This window comes from Carassius auratus, chromosome 19 (assembly GCF_003368295.1).
Source record: "Carassius auratus strain Wakin chromosome 19, ASM336829v1, whole genome shotgun sequence".
NCBI lineage: Eukaryota > Metazoa > Chordata > Actinopteri > Cypriniformes > Cyprinidae > Carassius > Carassius auratus.
The window spans coordinates 898059-920966 of record NC_039261.1 but is presented as its reverse complement, the minus strand read 5'-3'; the positions used below and the strand labels follow the sequence as shown (position 1 = coordinate 920966).

At 37.2% G+C, this 22908-nt stretch overlaps 1 protein-coding gene across 1 annotated transcript in view; it reads right to left on the bottom strand.

Moving 5' to 3' along the window:
* The window catches only part of LOC113119098 (retinoic acid receptor beta-like), a 194426-nt gene that overhangs the window by 102252 nt on the left and 69266 nt on the right, over positions 1–22908 (bottom strand). The window contains exon 2 of the mRNA XM_026288295.1: positions 2049–2453. Coding sequence (XP_026144080.1) covers positions 2049–2226 — 178 coding nt within the window. The 5' untranslated portion in view covers positions 2227–2453. The remainder of the gene's footprint in view (positions 1–2048; positions 2454–22908) is intronic.

The window sequence follows — 22908 nt, the reverse complement described above, 5'->3', positions numbered from 1 at the left end:
AAAAAAGTTGTTATATTTTTATAGCTTCATAAAATCATGGTTGAACCACTGATTCCACAAAAAAAAATATATTTTACAGATGTCCTTACCATGTTTCTGGGCCTGGGAACATTTCAGTTGCATTGTTTCCTATGCAGGGTCAGAAAGCTCTCAGATTTCATCAAAAATATCTTTGTCTGTGTTCTAAAAATGAACGAAGGTCTTATGGGTTTGGAATGACAGGTGAGAGTAAGAAATTACTGAATTAAATTAAGTTTATTATAGGCTTGTTCTTATTTGCCCTTTTTGCATTGCAAGGATGTGGCAACACTATTGATTCAAGATGAACTTCCCACAACTCTGATATGCACTTAAAGGTGCCATAGAATGCACTGATACAATATTTTAAATTGTTCTCTGATGTCCCATTAGTGTGTATGCAAAGTTTTATCTCAAAATACAGAACACATAATTTTTTATAGCTTCTTGAAATTGCCTCTTTAGGGCCACTTTTTATGTGTCCCCTTTAAATGATAATGAGATGGAATTGGGCTACTTTAACAATGTTGAATCAACCCCAACAATGTAAACCCCCCCGGAATGATTTTACCAGGGAATCCCCCTCGAAATGCGATTGGGCTAGTTTTGAGTGGCAATTGGGAGTGTTTTGTCACAAACACCTGGCAACCCTGCTCCCTTCTCAGATGAGTGCGGAGCTTCAAGAGCTCATTCTCGCGGGTGTACCAGTGTTACTGACGGTTTATCTGGTGGTGACCGTGTTACTGACCTCACATTGCTTCCAAATGCATTATTTAACTATCACATTTCTATTCACGATCATTCCTGGTAGCACGTGAAGGCAGCATTAGTGAAACAGGCAGAGACAATGGTAGTTTTAGCAACATTAGCCTTACAGAGAGCCAAGAAGTTATTTTGGAAAACAAAATATGATGCATGAGAATTCATTTGTCTAGAGTCTGGAAATTTTAATACAAAGCGTTGGTATCGATACATCTCTCAGAAGCAATCTTTGCACAACTCCAGCGCTGAACTGACCTTGTGCGTGAGGAAGTTCGATGTAAAATTTTAGCACAAAGTAAAGGATTTTCCATTTTATTTATTTAATTTGAATTTGAATTTTTATCAATTCCTTCGAAAATGAAATCTAACCACCATGTCCTCAGCAGTCTATGGAGACTCCTATGTTCATAGGTGCATCCCAACAAACAACACTGGCATTGTACCGGACATTTTATCAGACATTGGACCAGACATTGGACCACAGCTTCTCACTCAGGGCTGTGTATATGCTAATAGAGAAGAGAGAGTCACAAATGCGCAGGACTTTTACAGACTATGTTGTTATAGTCCGAAACTGCTTGTTTGGATAAACTATTTATGTTTCTTTTGGATTATAAAACAATGAGTGAGTGGATTTTTACTATTATAGGGTGGTTGTTTTCACACACTGGGGCCACGCAACTGTGTTCAAACACCTTATAAAAGTGATTTTTCCATTCTATGGCACCTTTAAAAACATAATTAACAACTAGTTGATGAATTTGGTTCCCTACATACTGCATATAATTTCTGCAAATGCAGTTGTCACCACCTGATTTTTTAGGCGTCAGTTTGGTTATAGAATACGGTTATCACTCACGTAAATAACTGAACTGTTTGTGTACAGATCATGATTACACACTGAGTGGAAGTGTGTGCATGGCCCGCATGTCTTGTGGTCCTGCAGTCTAAACTGTACACATCAGAGAGGCAGGAGGCTCTCTGAAGCCTGCAGACATTCAGGCTCTCATCCAAGATGAGACGATCACCATACACCGTACACACTAATAATGCACAAGGCTACGACAGTTACAATGCTAATGAGTTGTAATATGAGAGTAATGAGACATTGAGCAGCCAGTCAATCCTGTAATATAGAACCTCCCTTTCCTTGAAGGACTCTTACAATAATGTTTTCAAAATGTTGTTAATACTCTCCTCAGGTGCTTGTACACATGCAGGTTTAGACATTTGTGAATCATGCACTGAACGAATGTGGCTGGTCTTACCCACAGGAGATGAGCTTCCTCCGCTGTTGGGGGTGTTTTGAGTTCGCTTTGGGGAGGGCAGGTTCAGGGAGCTAATGACTGATGGGAACAGGAAGGGATAAACTTCTGCTCTGTAGCGCCTCATCTGGACAAGTGTGGAAGTGCAGCTGGAAGCCGGGGTTCGGCTCACTGTCTTCATTCCTCGGGGAGGATGAAGGTAAATTAGTGGTAAGTGAAAGGGTCAGGGTTCATTCTCTTCAAGGCAGATGTGACGTATTTCCTCATCTCCATCTGAGAAAACCTCCAGAAGGCTCTTAGCGTGCCAGAGGGCAGAATGGCATGATATTGTCCTCCCAGGTACACCAATCACATCACATGACTGGGCCTGCTGTCACACAGTGGCATTGCTTCTAGTAGTACATTAATCTGAAACACATCAAGACTTCTGGTCAATATTTGAGGGTAACATTTGAATGACATTTTATGTGTCATTTCCGGGGCACCAAACAGAATAATCACACACTCCTTCAGTCCCATCCACTCTCTGTCATTGTTCAGAAAAGCAGGCCACTCTCCTGCTAGACAACCAAAATAAATAAAATAAAACTGATAACCATAGACAATAACAGATAACCATAGACATTGATGACCATAACACACACGCACGCACGCACACACACACACACACACACACACACACACGCGCACACACACACACACACACACACACACACAAACAATGTTCTCAAAATACATTTATGGTTTTTAAGACTATTAAAAATAAAAACATAAAAATACAAAGTAGGTTGGGTTTGCACAATTTAATCAGACATTCACTTTTGTAAATTAATCATTTACATGAGTAAATTAGGGGAGAGAATGTTTAGTAGCTCTGCTCCAAAGCTATGGAACAATCTTTCACAATCACTTTTCAGACCTTACAAACCTTTTCTCACTATGCTACTCTAATGTTTCTATCATTTAATTCTATAATATCATAAACATGATATATTTCTTTTTTGTTTTGTTTTCATTTTGTCCTGTCTGACATTATAATATTATTCCTACTGTAAGCCTATACTACTGTAACTGTTTGTTTGTTTGCTTTTGTTTACTGTTTCTTGTAAAGTGACTTTGAGGTCTAGAAAGGTGCTATATGAACCTTGCATTCAGGCCAACTTGTTTTTTTAAACTAGTAAAATGAACTAGATAAATTATCCCTTGGTCTTGGCAAAGGCAATACTACTTGTGATGTGTCTGAAATAGCATCTGCCACCAATGGAAATTAAACAAAATGAAAACCTATGCAGGAAATATGTCCACTCGCTAATGTTAATGTTCTCCAATCCCTCATTCATCTGAAATGTTACTCACAACTGTAAATGGATTTTGAGATCAATGTTCCAGCATGCATGTGCTTCATTTAATGTTCGCTTACGCTTGAAAGATTGATCATCTGGATTTCATCATGCACTGGTGTACATTGATAGATCTGGGATAGCATGAAACAAGTTAAAATCAGACAAGAAAGAGTGAGTTACTTGTTATTTAGCAGATCCAATGCAACTTGCACTACAGTCATGCTGTCTGTTACTCATCTTCAGGTCATCCAAGATATATGTGACTTTTTTTGTTCAGTAGAACATTAAAGAAAATGTTTTAGATGATACTTGGGGATTCATAAAATGCAAGCCAGCAGATGCCCATTTTTGAAAACAACAACAAAAAAAGCATATCAAGGAACCTAACATTAACATCGTGTTTCTTGTCATTACACTGAGGTCTGGTGAAGTGAGACAATCGGTCTGTGCAAGAAACTGAACATTTGAATGAACTGGTTCAATACACTAGTTTGTTTATGTAATCACACAATGACATAATGTCTGCACAATGCTATTATTAAAGCACCCAGTAATAATTAAGGTTAGCTATAAACATGTAAAACATCCACGTTTAACATGTCTAAAGCAGTCAATGAACTAATCCTAATTCACTAAATGAACATAAATTTACATAAAAATTAGAAACCATAAAAACTTTATTTGCCCAGATTTACAAATATGAATATCACTTGTTCATCTGTCATTATTCAGAGTCCAAACTGTAACTCAGTTCACGGAGTAAAAAAAATAAAATAAAAAATAAAAATAATGAAGAGTGCAACAGCCTAAGAAGAATTAAAGCTGCAAGCAGCAATGAAAGGGCCCTCACACCCGGGCTCACCACCACCTGGTAGCCATAGGTAAACAGTAAATCTTCGGCCATATGCTTATAAAATGTTATATATTTGTGCCAAATGTCCTGCCGCCAACAGGTGGCACTATGATTATAAATGAGTATTGGCATTTAGATGTCTTCAGGCCAGGACTCTTACCAAACATGTGAAGTTTTGGGCAGATCAGACAATGCATATTTAAGTTAGTGTAAAACAATAAATTTCCTGTGGCCAGCAGGTGGCGCTATAATTATAATTGAATATTGGCCATTAGATGAATTCAGGCCAGAACTCTCATAAAACGTGTGACGTTTTGGGCAGATTGGGTATTGTATGCTTAAGTTACCTCAACTTCTTGTTTCATAGTATTAATAGCATGCTTTAGCATTTAGTGTTGCTAGCATGTTTGGGAATATTTCTAGCATGAAATACCACAAGAAACAGATGATTCTTCTGCACAATCTGACTTTGCTGCAGCATGAAATTGAACTACTGGTTTCGTCTGGTCAGAGGAGAACTGGCCCCCCAACTGAGCCTGGTTTCTCCCAAGGTTTTTTCTCCATTCTGTCACCGATGGAGTTTCGGTTCCTTGCCGCTGTTGCCTCTGGCTTGCTTAGTTGGGGTCACTTCATTTACAGCGATATCATTGACTTGATTGCAAATGATTGCACAGATACGATTTAAACTGAACTGAGATGATGACATCCCTTAATTCAGTGATGAACTGCCTTAACTGTCATTTTGCATTATTGAGACACTGTTTTCCTAATGAATGTTGTTCAGTTGCTTTGACGCAACCCCTTTTTTTGTTTACAGTTTTTTTCTATCACTAACAAGCGCTTAACCATACTTCAGATACTTTTTCTAAACTCTTAACACAGACTAACACCTACAAAACACAATTGGCCAAATGGATAATTTTCTTCTCAAAAACACATTTTGTTAAATATATACTAAATCTTCATTTCAAAATAGAACACGTCTTTCTCTGCACACACCAACTTTACCAAAACACTGGAAATCTGACTCAAAATTAAATTATTCTGTCAAAGAATAACACTTGTTTTCACCTCACAAGTTACATGCAGTCAATCAAAGTACACCAGGTTTCAAAATACTGGCTATTGTTGACATTACAAAAACTGCATAGACTTTTCAGTCTCAGTTTTGCAGGTATTTGCATGCAAAACATGCAATTCACTGTTTTACACTAAATGTCTTGGTTAGGAACTGTATGTCCAAATGTACAGTAATGTTCACATTAAAAAGCATTCCAGTAAAAAGCTATTTTTTTCCTTTACTGTTTACTGCAGGAGGTACAGTAGAAACACGGTATGATAGAACAGAAAAGGTTTGACAGTATTGCCTACAGTGAACAAAATATCCATGAAACACATAAGAGCATTCAGAACAAAAAAACAACAACAGCAAAAAGCCCAGATAAAAAAGGAGGGGGGGGGGTAAAATAAAAACAATCTCTCACTGCTCCTCTCACTGCTCCTCTCACTGTTCCTCTCACTGCTCCTGCTCCTCTCACTGCTCCTCTCACTTCTCCTGCTCCTCTCACTGCTCCTCTCACTGCATCTCTCACTGCTCCTCTCACTTCTCCTGCATCTCTCACTGCATCTCTCACTGCTCCTCTCACTGCATCTCTCACTGCATCTCTCACTGCTCCTCTCACTTCTCCTGCTCCTCTCACTGCTTCTCTCACTGCTCCTCTCACTGCTCCTCTCACTGCATCTCTCACTGCTCCTCTCACTGCTCCTCTCACTTCTCCTGCTCCTCTCACTGCTTCTCTCACTGCTCCTCTCACTTCTCCTGCTCCTCTCACTGCTCCTCTCACTGCATCTCTCACTGCTCCTCTCACTGCTCCTCTCACTGCATCTCTCACTGCATCTCTCACTGCTCCTCTCACTTATCCTGCTCCTCTCACTGCATCTCTCACTGCTCCTCCCACTGCTCCTCTCACTGCATCTCTCACTGCTCCTCTCACTGCTCCTGCATCTCTCAATCTCTCACTGCTCCTGCTCCTCTCACTGCATCTCTCACTGCTCCTCTCACTGCTCCTGTTCCTGCTCCTCTCACTGCATCTCTCACTGCTCCTGCTCCTCTCACTGCTCCTCTCACTGCATCTCTCACTGCTCCTCTCACTGCTCCTCTCACTTCTCCTGCTCCTCTCACTGCTCCTCTCACTTCTCCTGCTCCTCTCACTGCTCCTCTCACTGCATCTCTCACTGCTCCTCTCACTGCTCCTCTCACTGCATCTCTCACTGCATCTCTCACTGCTCCTCTCACTTATCCTGCTCCTCTCACTGCATCTCTCACTGCTCCTCTCACTTCTCCTGCTCCTCTCACTGCATCTCTCACTGCTCCTCTCACTGCTCCTCTCACTGCATCTCTCACTGCATCTCTCACTGCATCTCTCACTGCTCCTCTCACTTATCCTGCTCCTCTCACTGCATCTCTCAATCTCTCACTGCTCCTGCTCCCCTCACTTCATCTCTCACTTCTCCTGCATCTCTCACTGCTCCTGCTCCTCTCACTGCATCTATCACTGCATCTCTCACTGCTCCTCTCACTGCTCCTGCTCCTCTCACTGCTCCTGTTCCTGCTCCTCTCACTGCATCTCTCACTGCTCCTGCTCCTCTCACTGCTCCTGCTCCTGCTCCTCTCACTGCTCCTCTCACTGCTTCTGCATCTCTCACTGCTCCTGCATCTCTCACTGCTCCTGCTCCTCTCACTGCTACTGCATCTCTCACTGCTCCTGCTCCTCTCACTGGTCCTGCATCTCTCACTGCTCCTGCTTCTCTCACTGCTCCTCTCACTGCTCCTCTCACTGCTCCTGCATCTCTCACTGCTCCTGCTCCTCTCACTGCTCCTGCTCCTCTCACTGCATCTCTCACTGCTCCTCTCACTGCTCCTGCTCCTCTCACTGCATCTCTCACTGCTCCTGCTCCTCTCACTGGGCCTGCTCTTCTCCCTGGGCCCCTTGCTCTTACTCTTCCTTGTCCATACATTACAGTGTTTGTCTTTTTCTGTTTCTGTTTCCAAAAACATCACTCTTCAAAGTCCTCCTTTTATTGTATAAGTGTCAATGTAATAGAAAAAATAACCCCTACCTTTGAGTCTAAGCCAGATAGGAATCAGCTGTGGTTGGCCCAATTTACACAACATAAATCAGCTAAGATTAACTGATATAATTGCAGAAGCAGAGGTTTTTATACTGTCTCTAAGGTTGGGAACATTGTTTTTGCTATTGTGTGATGTTGTGTGTTAACATTTGAAAATACTACAAAAACGATCCATAATTTTGTTGGGAGTATAGCTTGTCTGTTCAGAAAATGTAAGCATTGTGAAAATGTATTTAATGACCCCATATTGTGTGAAAACGACATGAAATGTGTGAATGGTATGGCCACAATAGACAGATGCTGTGCTCATTGTGTTTAGAGTTTTGAAAAGTGACAACTGCTTGGACAAATGCTTGTTAGCGACTGAAAAAAACTGTAAATGCTATATATAGCTCATATATAGTTCCTGAAGCTCAATTGGTAGAGCATTGCGATATCAAGCACAAGGTTGGGGTTTTGATTCCCTGGGAACACATGATAGGTAAAAATTGATAGCCTGAATTTGTGAATTTGTGAATAAGTCGCTTTGGATAAAAGTTTAGATTTAATTGTTTAATTTAATTTAATAAAAAATAAAGGTGAAAGGTGACTTTACTTGGCATATGGCATATTTTTACTGTGTTGCTAATAGTGCATAACACAGTCCATCCAGAAACATCCAGACGTGATGTGAACATCGCAAACCCCAGGGTGAAACTTGAAGCGCATAAATCATTCTTATTTGCAAACAAAAATAAGCACAAAATAATGCGCAAAGCAGTTTCCCACTTTTTTGTTACAGAACAGTACCAAATATTTACAGTTGTAATTATATTAGTAGTTTGTAAAATAATTTACGTTGCAGTAAGAGATTGCAACTTAAATATTATGTGATTAAGTATGCTCGCTTATCATAGGAAGTAATAAGAAATTACTCTTTACATTAATGTAGTAGCCTAGTGAGAAAAAGGTGTTGGGGGAATCACCAATTTTTTTTTTCTTTTTCATCAAAACGCAGTTTTTGCAAGTTCACTAAATTTCATCACATAAAATTGCAAAAATATCCCACATATTCCATCGCATTTTTTATTTTTGCCCGCAACTATCACAAAAAAAAAATCAACGTTTTTCTGGAGGGACTGATATAACTGTTCAGTGTAAAAAAATGTTTATCAGTTTTTCAACATATTCACAATGTATCCTGCAACCTAGAGTGTATGTGAGTACACTAACAACAATTGATGAGAAAAATAATGGAAAACTACGTGAGTTATTAATGGAAAACTATGTGAGTGATGTTCTGTGACAGTAGCTGGGCACAGCCGAGTGCAATGTGAAAACAATTTGGTCTAATTATTAGTAGAAACACTAAGGTAAGTGTAATGGCTTAGATGATTTTTACAAGAGATCTTTTTTATTTATTTATTTTTTTACCCCTCAAGGATACCACTGTTGAACCACTGAAGGATTTTTTTATGAATTGGACCCTGGTTCCCAGCAAAGAGGACACGACAAATGAAAAGGGAGGAGAGCTAACTGGTCGGCCCTGATACTAAATCCTGTTTAACAGAGTTATAAACTGTGTCAGGATAATAGCAGCCATAATGCACTAATCTGCAGTCAGGGTGCAGTTAAAGTGATGTGTAACCACACTTCATAATTAACAGCCCCTAGATAATACCCCAGTCTAACCGTGCAGACACAGCTAGACAGGCTTTGCTCTTCAATATTCAATGCATGTCCTCTGTCCACCACTTCTGTTATAATGTTCCTGCCATTGGTTAAACAAATCACAACCATATTACAAATGATATTTCTAAACCAAACCCTTTTAACCAGAGGTTACTGTATTTTTTTTAACTATAATTAATTAATTTAATAGCATTTAAAAATTAATTGTAGTTTAATTTAGTAATTTAAGTATTAATTTAAGTATTGTTGGTAACACTTTACTTAAAGACTTAATGTGCAATGCATTATAAAGGGTTATTAATGGGTAATATGCATGATCATTTATTGTCCATTGTAATTGATTATATCGTTTCGGGTTACACTTTATTTGAAGGTGTCCTTGTTATAGTGTAATTACACTCTTAAGTACGGAGTAATATTTATTAAATACATGTACTTACTATATGATTAGGGTTAGGGTTAGGATTATGGTTTGGTTTAAGGTTACTTGCACGTAATTATGCATAATATATTGTTATTATAAGAGTACATGTAACGTGTAACAAGGACACCTTAAAATAAAGTATTACCTCTTATCGTAAATAATTATAAAATAATTTAATGAATTGATAAGTGTTATAATTTATTAATTGTATTAACAATTAATAATAATAATAATAATAATAATAATAATAATAATAATAATAATAATAATAATAATAATTATAAATAATAACAACATTTTATTTATAATGCACTTTATATTCACACATAATCCCAAAGTGTTACAGATTAAAAACCAGAAGTAATGACCAAATTAATTAAAAGGCTTTGCTAAAAAATTATTTATTACAATTTTTTTAATCATGGAGTTAAGCTCATATTTTGGGATCATCTGCTTGCATGTACACATTACATATTTTTAAAGGGGTCATATAAGGCAACATGCACTTTTACAAGTTGTTTGAACTGAAATGTGTGTTGAAATGTATGTGTACACAACCACCCTATAATGATAAAAATCCACCAAGTGTTTTTTTTTTTTTATATATCTCGTTAAATGTTTTCCCCTTTCTCAAATTGAGCCATCTGACTGTGTGACATCACACGGTCAAAATTGTTTGATTGACAGCAGCATTTCACCACAGACTGGACTTGTGTCTTACTTCAGACCTGCCCTGAGTGAGCCGTCATTAGTCCCAGATGCAGACGAGCATGACTCCTAAGTGATTGAGGTGTTTTGTTGTTGGATGAAATAATGAACATAGCAGTAGTAAATTACTTTGTAGGTTGTGAGGCCACGATGGTCAGAGCATTAAACAAACTCGGAGCAGCTGATCAGAAAGCCCTGATCTCCCATAGTGCGAAGCTTAGTCCCAGGAGGTTTTAATAGATATGTTGATGCAGAACAGAGTGTACGTTTAGAAGTTTGTGGAGAAATTAGTTCCTTGAGATATGATGGGGCATCACTGTGGATGCACTCATGGGTGAAGAGGGACATGAAGCCAGTGTAGTGATTTGAGAATGGAGGTGATCGTAAATGCGACCCCTCATCATTCATAATCACGAGATTGTACAATCCATAATAAGGTATATTACAAGGCATAATTAATGCAATAAAACTATTTGCACAATGCATTATACATAAAGGTTTTAAGTAAAGTGTTACTGCATTTTTAAAATTTATATTAGTAATTATAGCAATAATTTTTTTTACCTATAATTATATTATAGGAATAAACTGCATGTTGAATCACAGACACTGTGGACAAAAAACAAACAAACAGGGTAAACACTAATTCCCATGACAACAACAAAGAACCAAATCAGAGCCTTTGGAGAGAGTATGCTTTAATTTTAACCTCAGTTTTAGTTTTATTATATGATGATAATCCTTTTTAAAAAACAGAACAGTGAATACAATACCCATAAATTACAGCAAATTACACCTCCATCTCCTCCGCATGTTTATGGGTGACTGTGTGTAACTGCATGTGAAATACGTGTGTAGTTGTCATTTGAACCTTGAGGAGCTGATAAGAGACACTCGATTGAAGTGTAGTAATTCCCAGCAGGCGACTGGGAGAGTGAATGAGTTAAGTGAGTGGAACAGGGTTTGATTTCTCTCTCAGACGCTGCAGACATGGACATTTCCATACATGCTATATCCAATGACCTCACATGAAGTGCTGAGAGCTGCTCTGTGAGGGGAATGCATGATACAAGAAATGCCTTACAGAAAGATACAACGAGAGAGAGAGACAGATAGAGAGAGAGAGAGAGAGAGAGAGAGAGAGAGAGAGAGAGAGAGAGAGAGAGAGAGCACTCTCTTCTTTGACATGCTTGTGTTATCCAGTACTGATAAGAGAGCAGCTACAAGCTCATGCCTACTATCTGAGTGTCTGCCAAATATTCTAAATCAAGAGAGGAGGGACGGAAGGGCTTAGTGTGAGGTGAAATTGAGTTTAAGTGTGAATAAATAAACCTCTTTAGCTCCACAATAAACTATCATATTTCACATTGCTGACACTTATTTGACATTGTTTCTTTAACGATTCCCCAAATAAACTCAAATTTCACAACCAGTTTAAATTGTTTTAAAATGCAAACTAACGATATCCGCCTTTCAGACATGAGCAGTATGTAACTTTAGAAAATAAAAATACAAATAGACACAAATAATACAATTACTGACTGAAGGTTAGAGACATTGCTGAGATCTCTTTTGAATATCTGGAGGAGATACTCATGAGGTTGCTGAAGTCTTCTGCTCAGAAGAGACTTTTGTAAAAGTGTTCTCCACTGAATCTAATATGGGTGAATATAAGACATGAATTCAGGGTAGAGAGCTCTGAAATACAGTTCACTAATCACACTGAAGAACGCAATTAGATTTTGAAAATGCAATTGGGTTTTGGCATTGTTGGGAAAACTTTCTGGATCTGGTTTGCAATTGCAGCACAAGCCATTAGCCAAGAGTTAGAGCTGTTTAGGGGATGAGGAGGAAGATGGGTGAAAGACATTAACTGGTAAATGTGTAATTATGGCCCAGGCCTCCTCTGCTGTCATCCCTCTCTTGTATTTCTCTAAGGGGCTCTTTACACGAGTGCAACAGGTATGTTTACTGCCCTCTCCCTTGCATTAATTGAGGAGGCATAGTCGCTTTATAGCTCTGAAGTCCCTCAAAGATGTCTCTCTCCTATATGTTTCACAAACAAACCAATTACTGGAAGAAAGCTAGCACACCAAAATTTGGCTACTGCATCCAGCGAGTGCTCTGGGAAAATACTGTAAAACAGGTCATGTGTCTTTGGATGATGCATCTTGTGTGACTATTTCTTAATTTATTTATATTTATTACATTTTCTTTATCAAAGAGTTAAGCTCATATTTTGGGTTCATCTGCTTGCAAGTACACAGTACATATTTTTAAAGGGGTCATATAAGGCAACATGCACTTTTACAAGTTGTTTGAACTGAAATGTGTGTTGAAATGTGTGTGTACACAACCACCCTATAATGATAAAAATCCACCAATTGTTTTTGTTTATTATTATTTTTTTTAATATCGTTAAATGTTTTCCCCTTTCTCAAATTGAACCATCTGACTGTGTGACGTCACACGATCGGAGGACCCTCCCACAATTGTTTGATTGACAGCTGCATTTCACCACAGACTGGACTTGTGTCTTACTTCAGACCCCCTCATAAGTGATTGAGGTGTTTTGTTGTTGGATGTAATAATGAACATATAGCAGTAGTCAAGTACTCCCGACATCAGAGCGATATTTTATTAATTTACGTTTGGATCTGACGGGAATGCGCCCTTGATCTACTTAAATGCGTTCATGTTCGCGCAAATCATTCATGATCCAGCCTCACCTACAAAAGCAGTGAGTATAATGTATTTAAATGAATCATTGCAAATCGCCTTTCCTAATAATGTGCTAATTAGCAAGTTTCACTATGAATGTGGCTCTCAGAGAGCAGACTAGAAGAGAGGGGCGGAGTCAGCAGAGCTTATTAGAATTAAAAGAGAATTCCACAAATCAGCATGTTTTGAAAAGAGCTGTTTTTACAGGGTAAAAACATGTTTTTTACACTACCGTTGAGACATTTTAAACAAATGTTACAGACTTTTCATTAAGACCCTAAAGAATCATATCAACTTGTGGAAATTGGGCATTATATGACCCCTTTAATACATAATTGAGCATTTTTAGCATACAGTATATTAACTCAATTGGCTTTGTGAGGAAATGCTAATATCTTTGCAATAGAACGCAAAGTGACAATGCAAATATCTTTGTGAGAGATCGCAAAAGTTTTGCAAGGAAACGCAAATATCTTTGCAAGAGAATGCTAATTTTTCGAGGGAATGCAAAGTTTCTCAAGGAAATGAAAACATTTTGTGAGAGGACGCAGACATTACATTTTTTTTTATTTTTCCTCCCGCCCTGAATGTTTTCCTTTCACCCCGATTTTTTTCCACCACCATGTCACTTTAGGGGCTTCATATAGAATTGAGATGTCTCAGCTTACAGTATGTTTAATCTAAGAGTTAATTAAAAATTGTAATTGAACTGAGTGATATGCCAGTGATATTGATGTATACTTAAATCTGACTACATAGCAATAAAGTCATTGTTTATAATAAAATGTAAATTTTTCAATGTCTTGTATTTAGACACACTAGCTTCAAGACTATGTGCAAAAAACATTCTAATCCGCAGCCTTATAATATGTGACCCTGGACCACAAAACAAAAAATCTAAATGAGATTTATTCATCATAATAAATAAGCTTTCCATTGATGTATGTTTTGTTAGGATTGGACAATATTTGGATGAGATATGAAAATCTGAGAATCTGAGGGTCCAAAAAAATCTAAATACTGAGAAAATGACTTTGAATTTGTCATTTTGAATATATATATATATATATATATATATATATATATATATATATATATATATATATATATATATATATATAATTATCATTAATATGCATGATAATAATTTTTTTTAATCGATCATTTTGACCCATACATTGTTTTTTTTTTGGCTATTGCTAAAAATACCACGAGCCTTTATCAAGGCACCTAAGTTGTGGTATTGCCAGCCCAAGATTCAAACCCACAACCTTAGGGTTAGGAGTCAACCTCTATAACCACTAGGCCACAACTTCCCATAAGGTAAGTGCACCAAAAGTGAAGAGCAGATTAACAACCTCAGTTAACCGCAAGGAGCGATCGCTTTAACCACTCGGCCACCTCGTCACATGTCGGGTCTTACGTATTACTGATACTGACCATGTTTGCATGCACAATTACAATAGTCAAACATCCAAAGCACACTCATGGAATTCCTGTACATGTTATGAAATGTAAAAATTGTGATTTTCAGGTAAATGGAAAAATATAAAATTCTAAAATGTCCTGGAAATTAAAATTAATAAAAATACATTTTCAATTTATACTCAGCTGAGTAAAATCAAAAATTTCAGTAATTTGTGGCTTCATAATCAGAATAAACCCCCTTGAAATCCTGAAACCATTTTGGGATAATAAACTTAACACTATTAAACCTCAACGACTTGACCCTTTTTACTACACACAAAGATACAGACAGCCTGAAAATAGCCAGACACCGAAATACATTCATTGTGGGTATCGTCAGAATATCCAAATCACTTCTATTAATCCTGATTACAGTGGTTTCTGTCATATTGGTCTACTAACCCAAGACTACCTAAAAATGCTGGGAGGTCTGTTGATCATGAAGTGCTTAGTCGATTGCCCAGGTCAGATTACATGCCTTCTGCACTCCGTTTTGCATTTTTTAATGTCATTGTCATTAGGATATGTCCCCAAAACCTTCAAACTGGCTGTTATTAAGCCTCTCATCAAAAAACCACAACCCCATAGAACTAGTTTATTATAGACCAATCTGGAATCTCCCTTTTCTGTCCAAGATACTAGAAAATGTGGTATCCTCACAATTATATTCCTTCTTAGAGAAAAATGGTATATGTGCAGATTTCCAGGATTTAGACCGTATCATAGTACTGAGACTGCTCTCCTTAGAGTTACAAATGATCTGCTCTTATCATCTGATCATGGGTGTATCTCTCTATTAGTTTTATTGGATCTTAGTGCTGCATTTGACAAAGTTGATCACAACTTTCTTTTGCATAGACTTGAACACTTTGTTGGCACTAATGGAAGTGCATTAGCATGGTTTAAATCGTACTTATATGACCGCCATCAGTTCGTAGCAGTGCACGAAGTATCATATCGATCAAAAGTGCAGTATGGAGCACCTCAAGGCTCAGTACTAAGGCCGCAACTCTTCACGCTTTATATGTTACCCTTGGGAGATATCATCAGGAAACATGGTGTTAGCTTTCACTGTTATGCTGATGATACTCAGCTCTATATTTCCTCGCAGCCCGGTGAAACACACCAATTTGAAAATCTAATGGAATGCATAGTCGATATAAAAAATTGGATGACAAGTAATTTCTTGCTGCTAAATTCAGAAAAAACAGAGGTGTAAATTATAGGACCTAAAAACTCTGCTTGTAATAACCTAGAACACTGTCTAAGGCTTGATGGTTGCTCTGTCAATTCTTCGTCATCAGTTAGGAACCTAGGTGTGCTATTTGATCCCAAACTTTTCTTAGAAAGCCACGTTTCTAGCATTTGTAAAACTGCATTTTTCCATCACAAAAATATATCTAAATTACAGCCTATGCTCTCAATGTCAAATGAAGAAATGCTAATCCATGCATTTATGACCTCAAGGTTAGATTATTGTAATGCTTTATTGGGTGGTTGTTCTACACGCTTAGTAAACAAACTACAGCTAGTCCAAAATGCAGCAGCAAGAGTTCTTACTAGAACCAGGAAGTATGACCATATTAGCCCGGTCCTGTCAACACTGCACTGGCTCCCTATCAAACATCGTATAGATTTTAAAATATTGCTTATTACTTATAAAGCCCTGAATGGTTTAGCACCTCAGTATTTGAATGAGCTCCTTTTACATTACACTCCTCTACGTCCGCGACGTTCTCAAAAAAAAAAAAAGGCAATTTGATAATACCCAGAATATCAAAATCAACTGCGGGCAGCAGATCCTTTTCCTGTTTGGCGCCTAAACTCTGGAATAACCTACCTAACATTGTTCGGGAGGCAGACACACTCTTGCAATTTAAATCTAGATTAAAGACCCACTCTTTTACCTGGCTTACACATAACATACTAACATGCTTTTAATATCCAAATCCGTTAAAAGATTTTTAGGCTGCATTAATTAGGTAAACCGGAACCGGGAACACTTCCCATAACACCCTATGTACTTTCTACATCATTAGAAGAATGGCATCTACGCTAATGTTTGTCTGTTTCTCTCTTATTCCAAGGTCACCGTAGCCACCAGATCCAGTCTGTATCCAGATAAGAGGGTCACTGCAGTCACCCGGATCTAGTACGTATCCAGACCAGATGGTGGATCAGCACCTAGAAAGGACCTCTACAGCCCTGAAAGACAGCGGAGACCAGGACAACTAGAGCCCCAGATACAGATCCCCTGTAAAGACCTTGTCTCAGGGGACCACCAGGACAAGACCACAGGAAACAGATGATTCTTCTGCACAATCTGACCGTATCATAGTATGTGAGTTTCATAGTACTCACAAAGTAGTGCACGGTGTTAGCTTTCACTGTTATGCTAATAGTACTCAGCTCTATATTTGTTTGCAGCCTGGGAAAACATACCAATTTGAAAAAATTATGGAATGCATAGTCGATATAAAAAACCTGGATGAGGAGTAATTTCTTACTGCTAAATTCTGAAAAAAAAAAAACAGAGGTGTTAATTATGAGACCTAAAAACTCAGCATGTAATAACTTAGAACACTGTCTAAGACTTGATGGTTGCTCTATTAATTCAGTGGCTGCTCTGTCAAAGCCACATTTCTAACTTCTTTTATTCTTAAAAATATCTAAACTGCAACCTATGCTCTCAATATCAAATTAAGAAATGTTAATTCATGCGTTCATGACCTCAAGATTAGATTATTGTAATGCTTTATTGGGTGGTTGTTCTGCACACTTAATTAACAAACTCCAGCTAGTCCAAAATGCAGTTCTTTCTAAAACCAGGAAGTTTGACCATATTAGCCCAGTTCTGTCAACACTGCACTAGCTCCCTATCAAAGATTGTATAGATCTTAAAATCTTGCTTATGAAGCTGAATGGTTTAGCACCTCAGTAATTGTGTGAGCTCTTATTGCACTATAGTCCTCCAAGTTAGCTGTGTTCTCAAAACTGTGGCAATTTAATAATACCTAGAATATCAAAATGAACTGCAGGCAGGAGATCTTTTTCCAATTTCGAGCCTAAACTCTGGAATAACCTACCCAACATTGTTTGGGAGGCAGACACACACTGTCAGTTTAAATCTACATTAAATACCTTTCTCTTTAACCTCTCTTTAAACTGGTTTACACATAACACACTAAAACATTTCTAATATTAAAATCCGTTAAAGGATTTTTAGGCTGCATTAATTAGGTAAACCGAAACTGGGAACACTTCCCATAACACCTGATGTACTTGCTACATCATTAAAAGAATGGCATCTACGCTAATATTAGTCTGTTTCTCTCTTATTCCGGGGTCACCGTAGCCACCAGATCCAGTCTGTATCCAGATCAGAGGGTCAGTGCAGTCACCCGGATCCAGTACGTATCCAGACCAGATGGTGGATCAGCTCCTAGAAAGGATCTCTACAGCCCTGAAAGACAGGGGAGACCAGGACAACTAGAGCCCCAGATACAGATCCCCTGTAAAGACCTTGTCTCAGAGGAGCACCAGGACAATACCACAGGAAACAGATGTTTCTTCTGCACAATCTGACTTTGCTGCAGCCTGGAATTGAACTACTGGTTTCGTCTGGTCAGAGGAGAACTGGCCCCCCAACTGAGCCTGGTTTCTCCCAAGGTTTTTCTCCATTCTTTTTTTCTCCATTATTGACACACTATTTTCCTATTTATTGCTGTTCAGTTGCTTTGCCACAATCTGTATTGTTAAAAGTGCAATATAAATAAAGGTGACTTGACTTGACTCCTCTGAAAACCCTCAATGTATCATTTGTTAACCCTTCTAGTTGTTATACTTCTGAACTCCACCATCAGAAGGCTTTTAGGTCATTGATTGGAGAGACTTTGCAAAATAACTGGCCTTGGAGTACAGATTTAGTGCAGATGTATTCTGAGCATCTGATTTCCTACAGGGCTGCACTGAAAATAGCAAAATCATTGTTTTATGCAAATATTATTGCTAATGGCCAGTCTAGTTCAAGACTTTGTTCAGTACTGTCAACAAACCTCACAATACTGTTTCACTTTCTCCCGCTCACTGCGTGTCTTATTCTATTTTTTTATTATACGATTGACAGTATACATTATGAATTACTTAATTCTGTTTTAATGTCCAGTGATTATCAAATTGGACATAACCATACTCGTTTGTCTACAAGTACTTTCTCTAATTTTAGCTGCCCTTAGTTGATAATATTACTAAGCAGATCATGAAGTCTAAGACATCCACCTGTTTACTTGATCCATTACCTACTGTTTTAGTTAAGTTCTGTGTCCATTAAGTGTATTCTATTTTTACAGCTATTGTATGTTCATCATTATCAAGTTATACTGATGTTGGTTACATCTCGGATTGATTATTTTAATTCTCTTATATTTGGCATTCCTAAAAAACAACTTCATCGATTACAGTCAATTCAGAATTCAGCAGCTAGGATAGTTACCCTTTCATGTATCTCAGCTTGTCTAACAGACATTTCTTGCTGGATGATGGACCATCACCTTCAACTCAACCTTGCTAAGACAGAACTGCTTGTGATTCCAGCAAACCCATCGTTTCATCACAATTTCACCATCAAGTTAGGCACATCAACCATAAATCCTTCAAAAACAGCTAGAAGCCTTGGAGTTATGATTGATGATCAGCTGACTTTCTCAGACCACATTGCTAAAACTGTCCAGTCTTGCATATTTGCTTTATTCAACATCAAGAAGATCAAGCCCTTTCTTTCAGAACATGCTGCACAACTCCTTGTTCAAGCTCTTGTTCTGTCCAGACTGGACTATTGCAATGCTCTCATAGCAGGTCTTCCAGCCAATTCTTTCAAACCTTTACAATTAATTCAGAACGCGGCAGCAAGATTAATTTTTTAATGAGCCAAAAAGAATACACGTCACACCTCTGTTTATCAATCTGCACTGGCTTCTAATAGCTGCTCGCATAAAATTCAAGGCATTGATGTTTGACTACAAAACTACCACTGGCTCTGCACCCATTTACCTAAAATTGTTACTTCAAACTTATGTGCCCTCTAGAAGCTTGCGTTCTGCAAGTGAACGTCGCTTGATTGTGCCATCCCAAAGAAGCACAAAGTCACTTTTACGGACTTTTAAATTAAATCTTCCCTCCTGGTGGAATGACCTCCCCAACTCAATCCGAGCAGCTGAGTCCTTAGCCATCTTCAAGAATCGGCTTAAAACCCATCTCTTCCATCTTTATTCCAACTTTAACACTCACTATTCTAATTCTATTCTTAAAAAGACCTCTAACACTAACTTGCTCTATTCTTTTTTTATTCTATCTGTTTTCTTTTTATTTATTATATTATTTAAAAGCCCATGCTACGTGTACTGTGTTAACCTAACTTAGACTTATCATAGCACTTATATATCATTGCTCTTTCTTGTTGTTTTTGATTGCTTCCACTGTCCTCATTTGTAAGTTGCTTTGGATAAAAGCGTCTGCTAAATTAATAAATGTAACTGTAAATGTAAACATACTTTTGATCACATAACTTCTATTCTTTTTAAGCTGCATTGGCTCCTGTTAATTATTATGCACATTACAAAATGTTACTTCTTACATACAAAGCTCTTCAAAATTTGGCAACTCATTATCTTTCAGATCTTCTCTATTTGTACACTCCTTTGCACTCTTTGAGACCACCTTCTGAACTTTTATTGTCTGTTGCAAACTTCAAGATGGGTTACTTTAGTGGTCAGGCTTTTAGTTGTGGAGCGCCGATGCTATGGAACAATTTACCATTGCACATTCGTTTTCTTTTTACTTGCATTTTATGTTTTTTTTAAAGGTATTATTATTATTATTATTAATAATAAAAAATCATTTTAGCTCCATCAAAGCAATGAGACAAACAGCAAGGAAGATTATAAAGTATTAAACAACCATTATATTAGAAAAATAGGATATCAACAGTTCTATCAAAGACAGTCTGTGGTCCCCCAGTATTATGTTATGGATATCTAAGCATAAATAAGGTGTTTTCTCAGGGCAGGGAGTATAATTACAGTAGAACAGAACAGCACAGAATAGAAAAACATTTTTTTTTTCTTTTTTTGTAATATGCTCTGACAGTAGTGAGAAATCTGATCATTATCACACTACAAGTGACAAACCGCTGTCCCACATATAAGGCTCCTCAAACAAAAGACATGCCCTAACAGCTCCATAAGCTCCAAAATCTGAATAATTGTCCAGAAGCATCAGCATAAGCTACATCTGAGGCTCAAAAATAACGAGAAGAGATGAAGAGAGTTTCAGTTGAGTTCAGAGTTACGCTCTGAATCTGTTCAGGAGTATGAAATGGGAAACAGATTTCCCTTGTGAACACTGATGATTAGATCAAGACAAATGTGGGGAGGTTTAATGCAGGCAGGGAGAATTGTTCAGGGGAGATTGGGGACTGTTATAATAACAAGAGAGATTGCAGTTATTTTAAGATCCTGGGAGGTAGCGGCCTTCTTATGGAGTCAAGAAATAAAGACAGAAACAGAGAGGGAGAGTCGTGGTTTTAAAATAGAGTGAAGGCCAAAGTGATTTTAAACACATAATTAACCTCACTTGTTAAGAAAACAGAAAGGGAAAGCAGTCAATATATACAACTATAAGACACTAACAAATTTAGGACAAGATACTTTATGAAAATAGACATAGATTCAGGAATATAGTATATTAATTAGTCAAAATAAAACTAAATGTTACATGTAAACTGCATTCCAGTACAAATTCCTGTATTCGCGCAACAATACAGTCCGGTGGCCAAGGCCTATGGTTAATATAATCATTTAATAAACATAATTATTTCTATAATGATGAATATAATAATTTCTTAATTCAAAATAAAATAATAATACATCTCTGAAAATACCAGGTTGTTATGGTCACACGTTTCTTTATGCATTAAACTTTTGGCCATGATAAAAACATGTAGTTCCTTCAACATAAGAAGTTGTTGGCATGACATAAGGATATTGTTACCCTCGAAAAAATGATCCTGTGGCCACGACAAAAATAAGTGATCCAAACATGTCCCCTCATGGTCACCGTAAATCTACATAAAGTTTTCTGAAAAATGTGTTTAGCGTGTTTATCGTCAACACTGTCAATTTATGCAGTGGGGTTGTAAAATCATGAGTGACCTGAAGGAGTTTCAAACAAAAACTTATATTATGGCTGTCACTAAAATTATCTTCTTTATTACTAAGCTAGTAATACAATCAATATCACATTTACAACTGTGCTGACACTTAAAAAAAGTGCTCTTGCCTGAGCGATATTATGTTATGAATATATAAAACAAAAAACAAATACTTACATTTTATAACAATTCAAAACCTTGAATTTTGGAGGTAATTATGTTCATTTTAGTGGAATTTCTGCCCCAAGCCCCTGGTTATTTCTGACCAGTAGCAATGTCAAATAAGTGACATTAAACCCAACCATTTAATATGTTTCGAGCACTTAAAGAAATTAAATATAAAAAATAAAATGCTTGCACCTTCACAGAGCTCATGGACTGTGCCTGTATGCATTTGGTGATGATATTGCCGTGCTTGTCTGCTTATTGAAAAGTTTAATACTATTACAAAATTGTAATATTCCCCCTTTCTTTATCTAGATGTGAATAGATCTGTGGTGGGATATAAATAATCAAATTTGAAGTGAGATCTGCTAAACAGGACAAAGAAATCCCATAAAAGCACAGATGGGAGTGGAAATATACAATACTGACAAAAGTGCATCCTCCACCAACAGTTAAAATATTATAACCAAATTAGGTCTATATTCATAATAAATATTGCAACAGACATTAAGCACTAAGTTTAGTGCTTTTAAATGTGACAATTTATATTAATAAATATACTTAGTATGATATGTTTTTTTAAATTATCTACAAAAACATGTACATAATCAAAATGCTCTCACCATGAGCAAAAGAGTGCACGTTTGCCATATATATATATATATATTCAAAACCTTATGAAAAGTTTTACAAAAGTATCAGCATTTACCTCTTTGCTTAGTAGTGTTTGTTTATGTGTGAAAAGCCATTGTCTGATTCCAAATCCCAATTTTCGTTATTTTCCAATAAAGAATTCAAAACTGACTAATGACGATGAAGGTGATTTTTTCTCTGCTTTCTCAAAAATTCCAGTTCTGTATGAATGAACAAGTCCTAAATACAAGATACTTCCTAAACATAACTTAAACAAAACAAAACAAAAAATATTTCCACAATTATTAAATTGCAAAATTGATTGGTAATTGCTGAAAACCTTAAATTATTAGTCGACAGCTTCCAGATAACAGAACAAATCTGACAAAAGAACACTAATCACATTTATTGTGACTTCAAACAAACAAACAAACAAATACATACATGCATAAATACACTTAAATATGTTTTATCCTTTTTTTGAAAATCAAAAGTACACACTCTCATAATTCCCCATATTTTGACCACAAAAAATTATT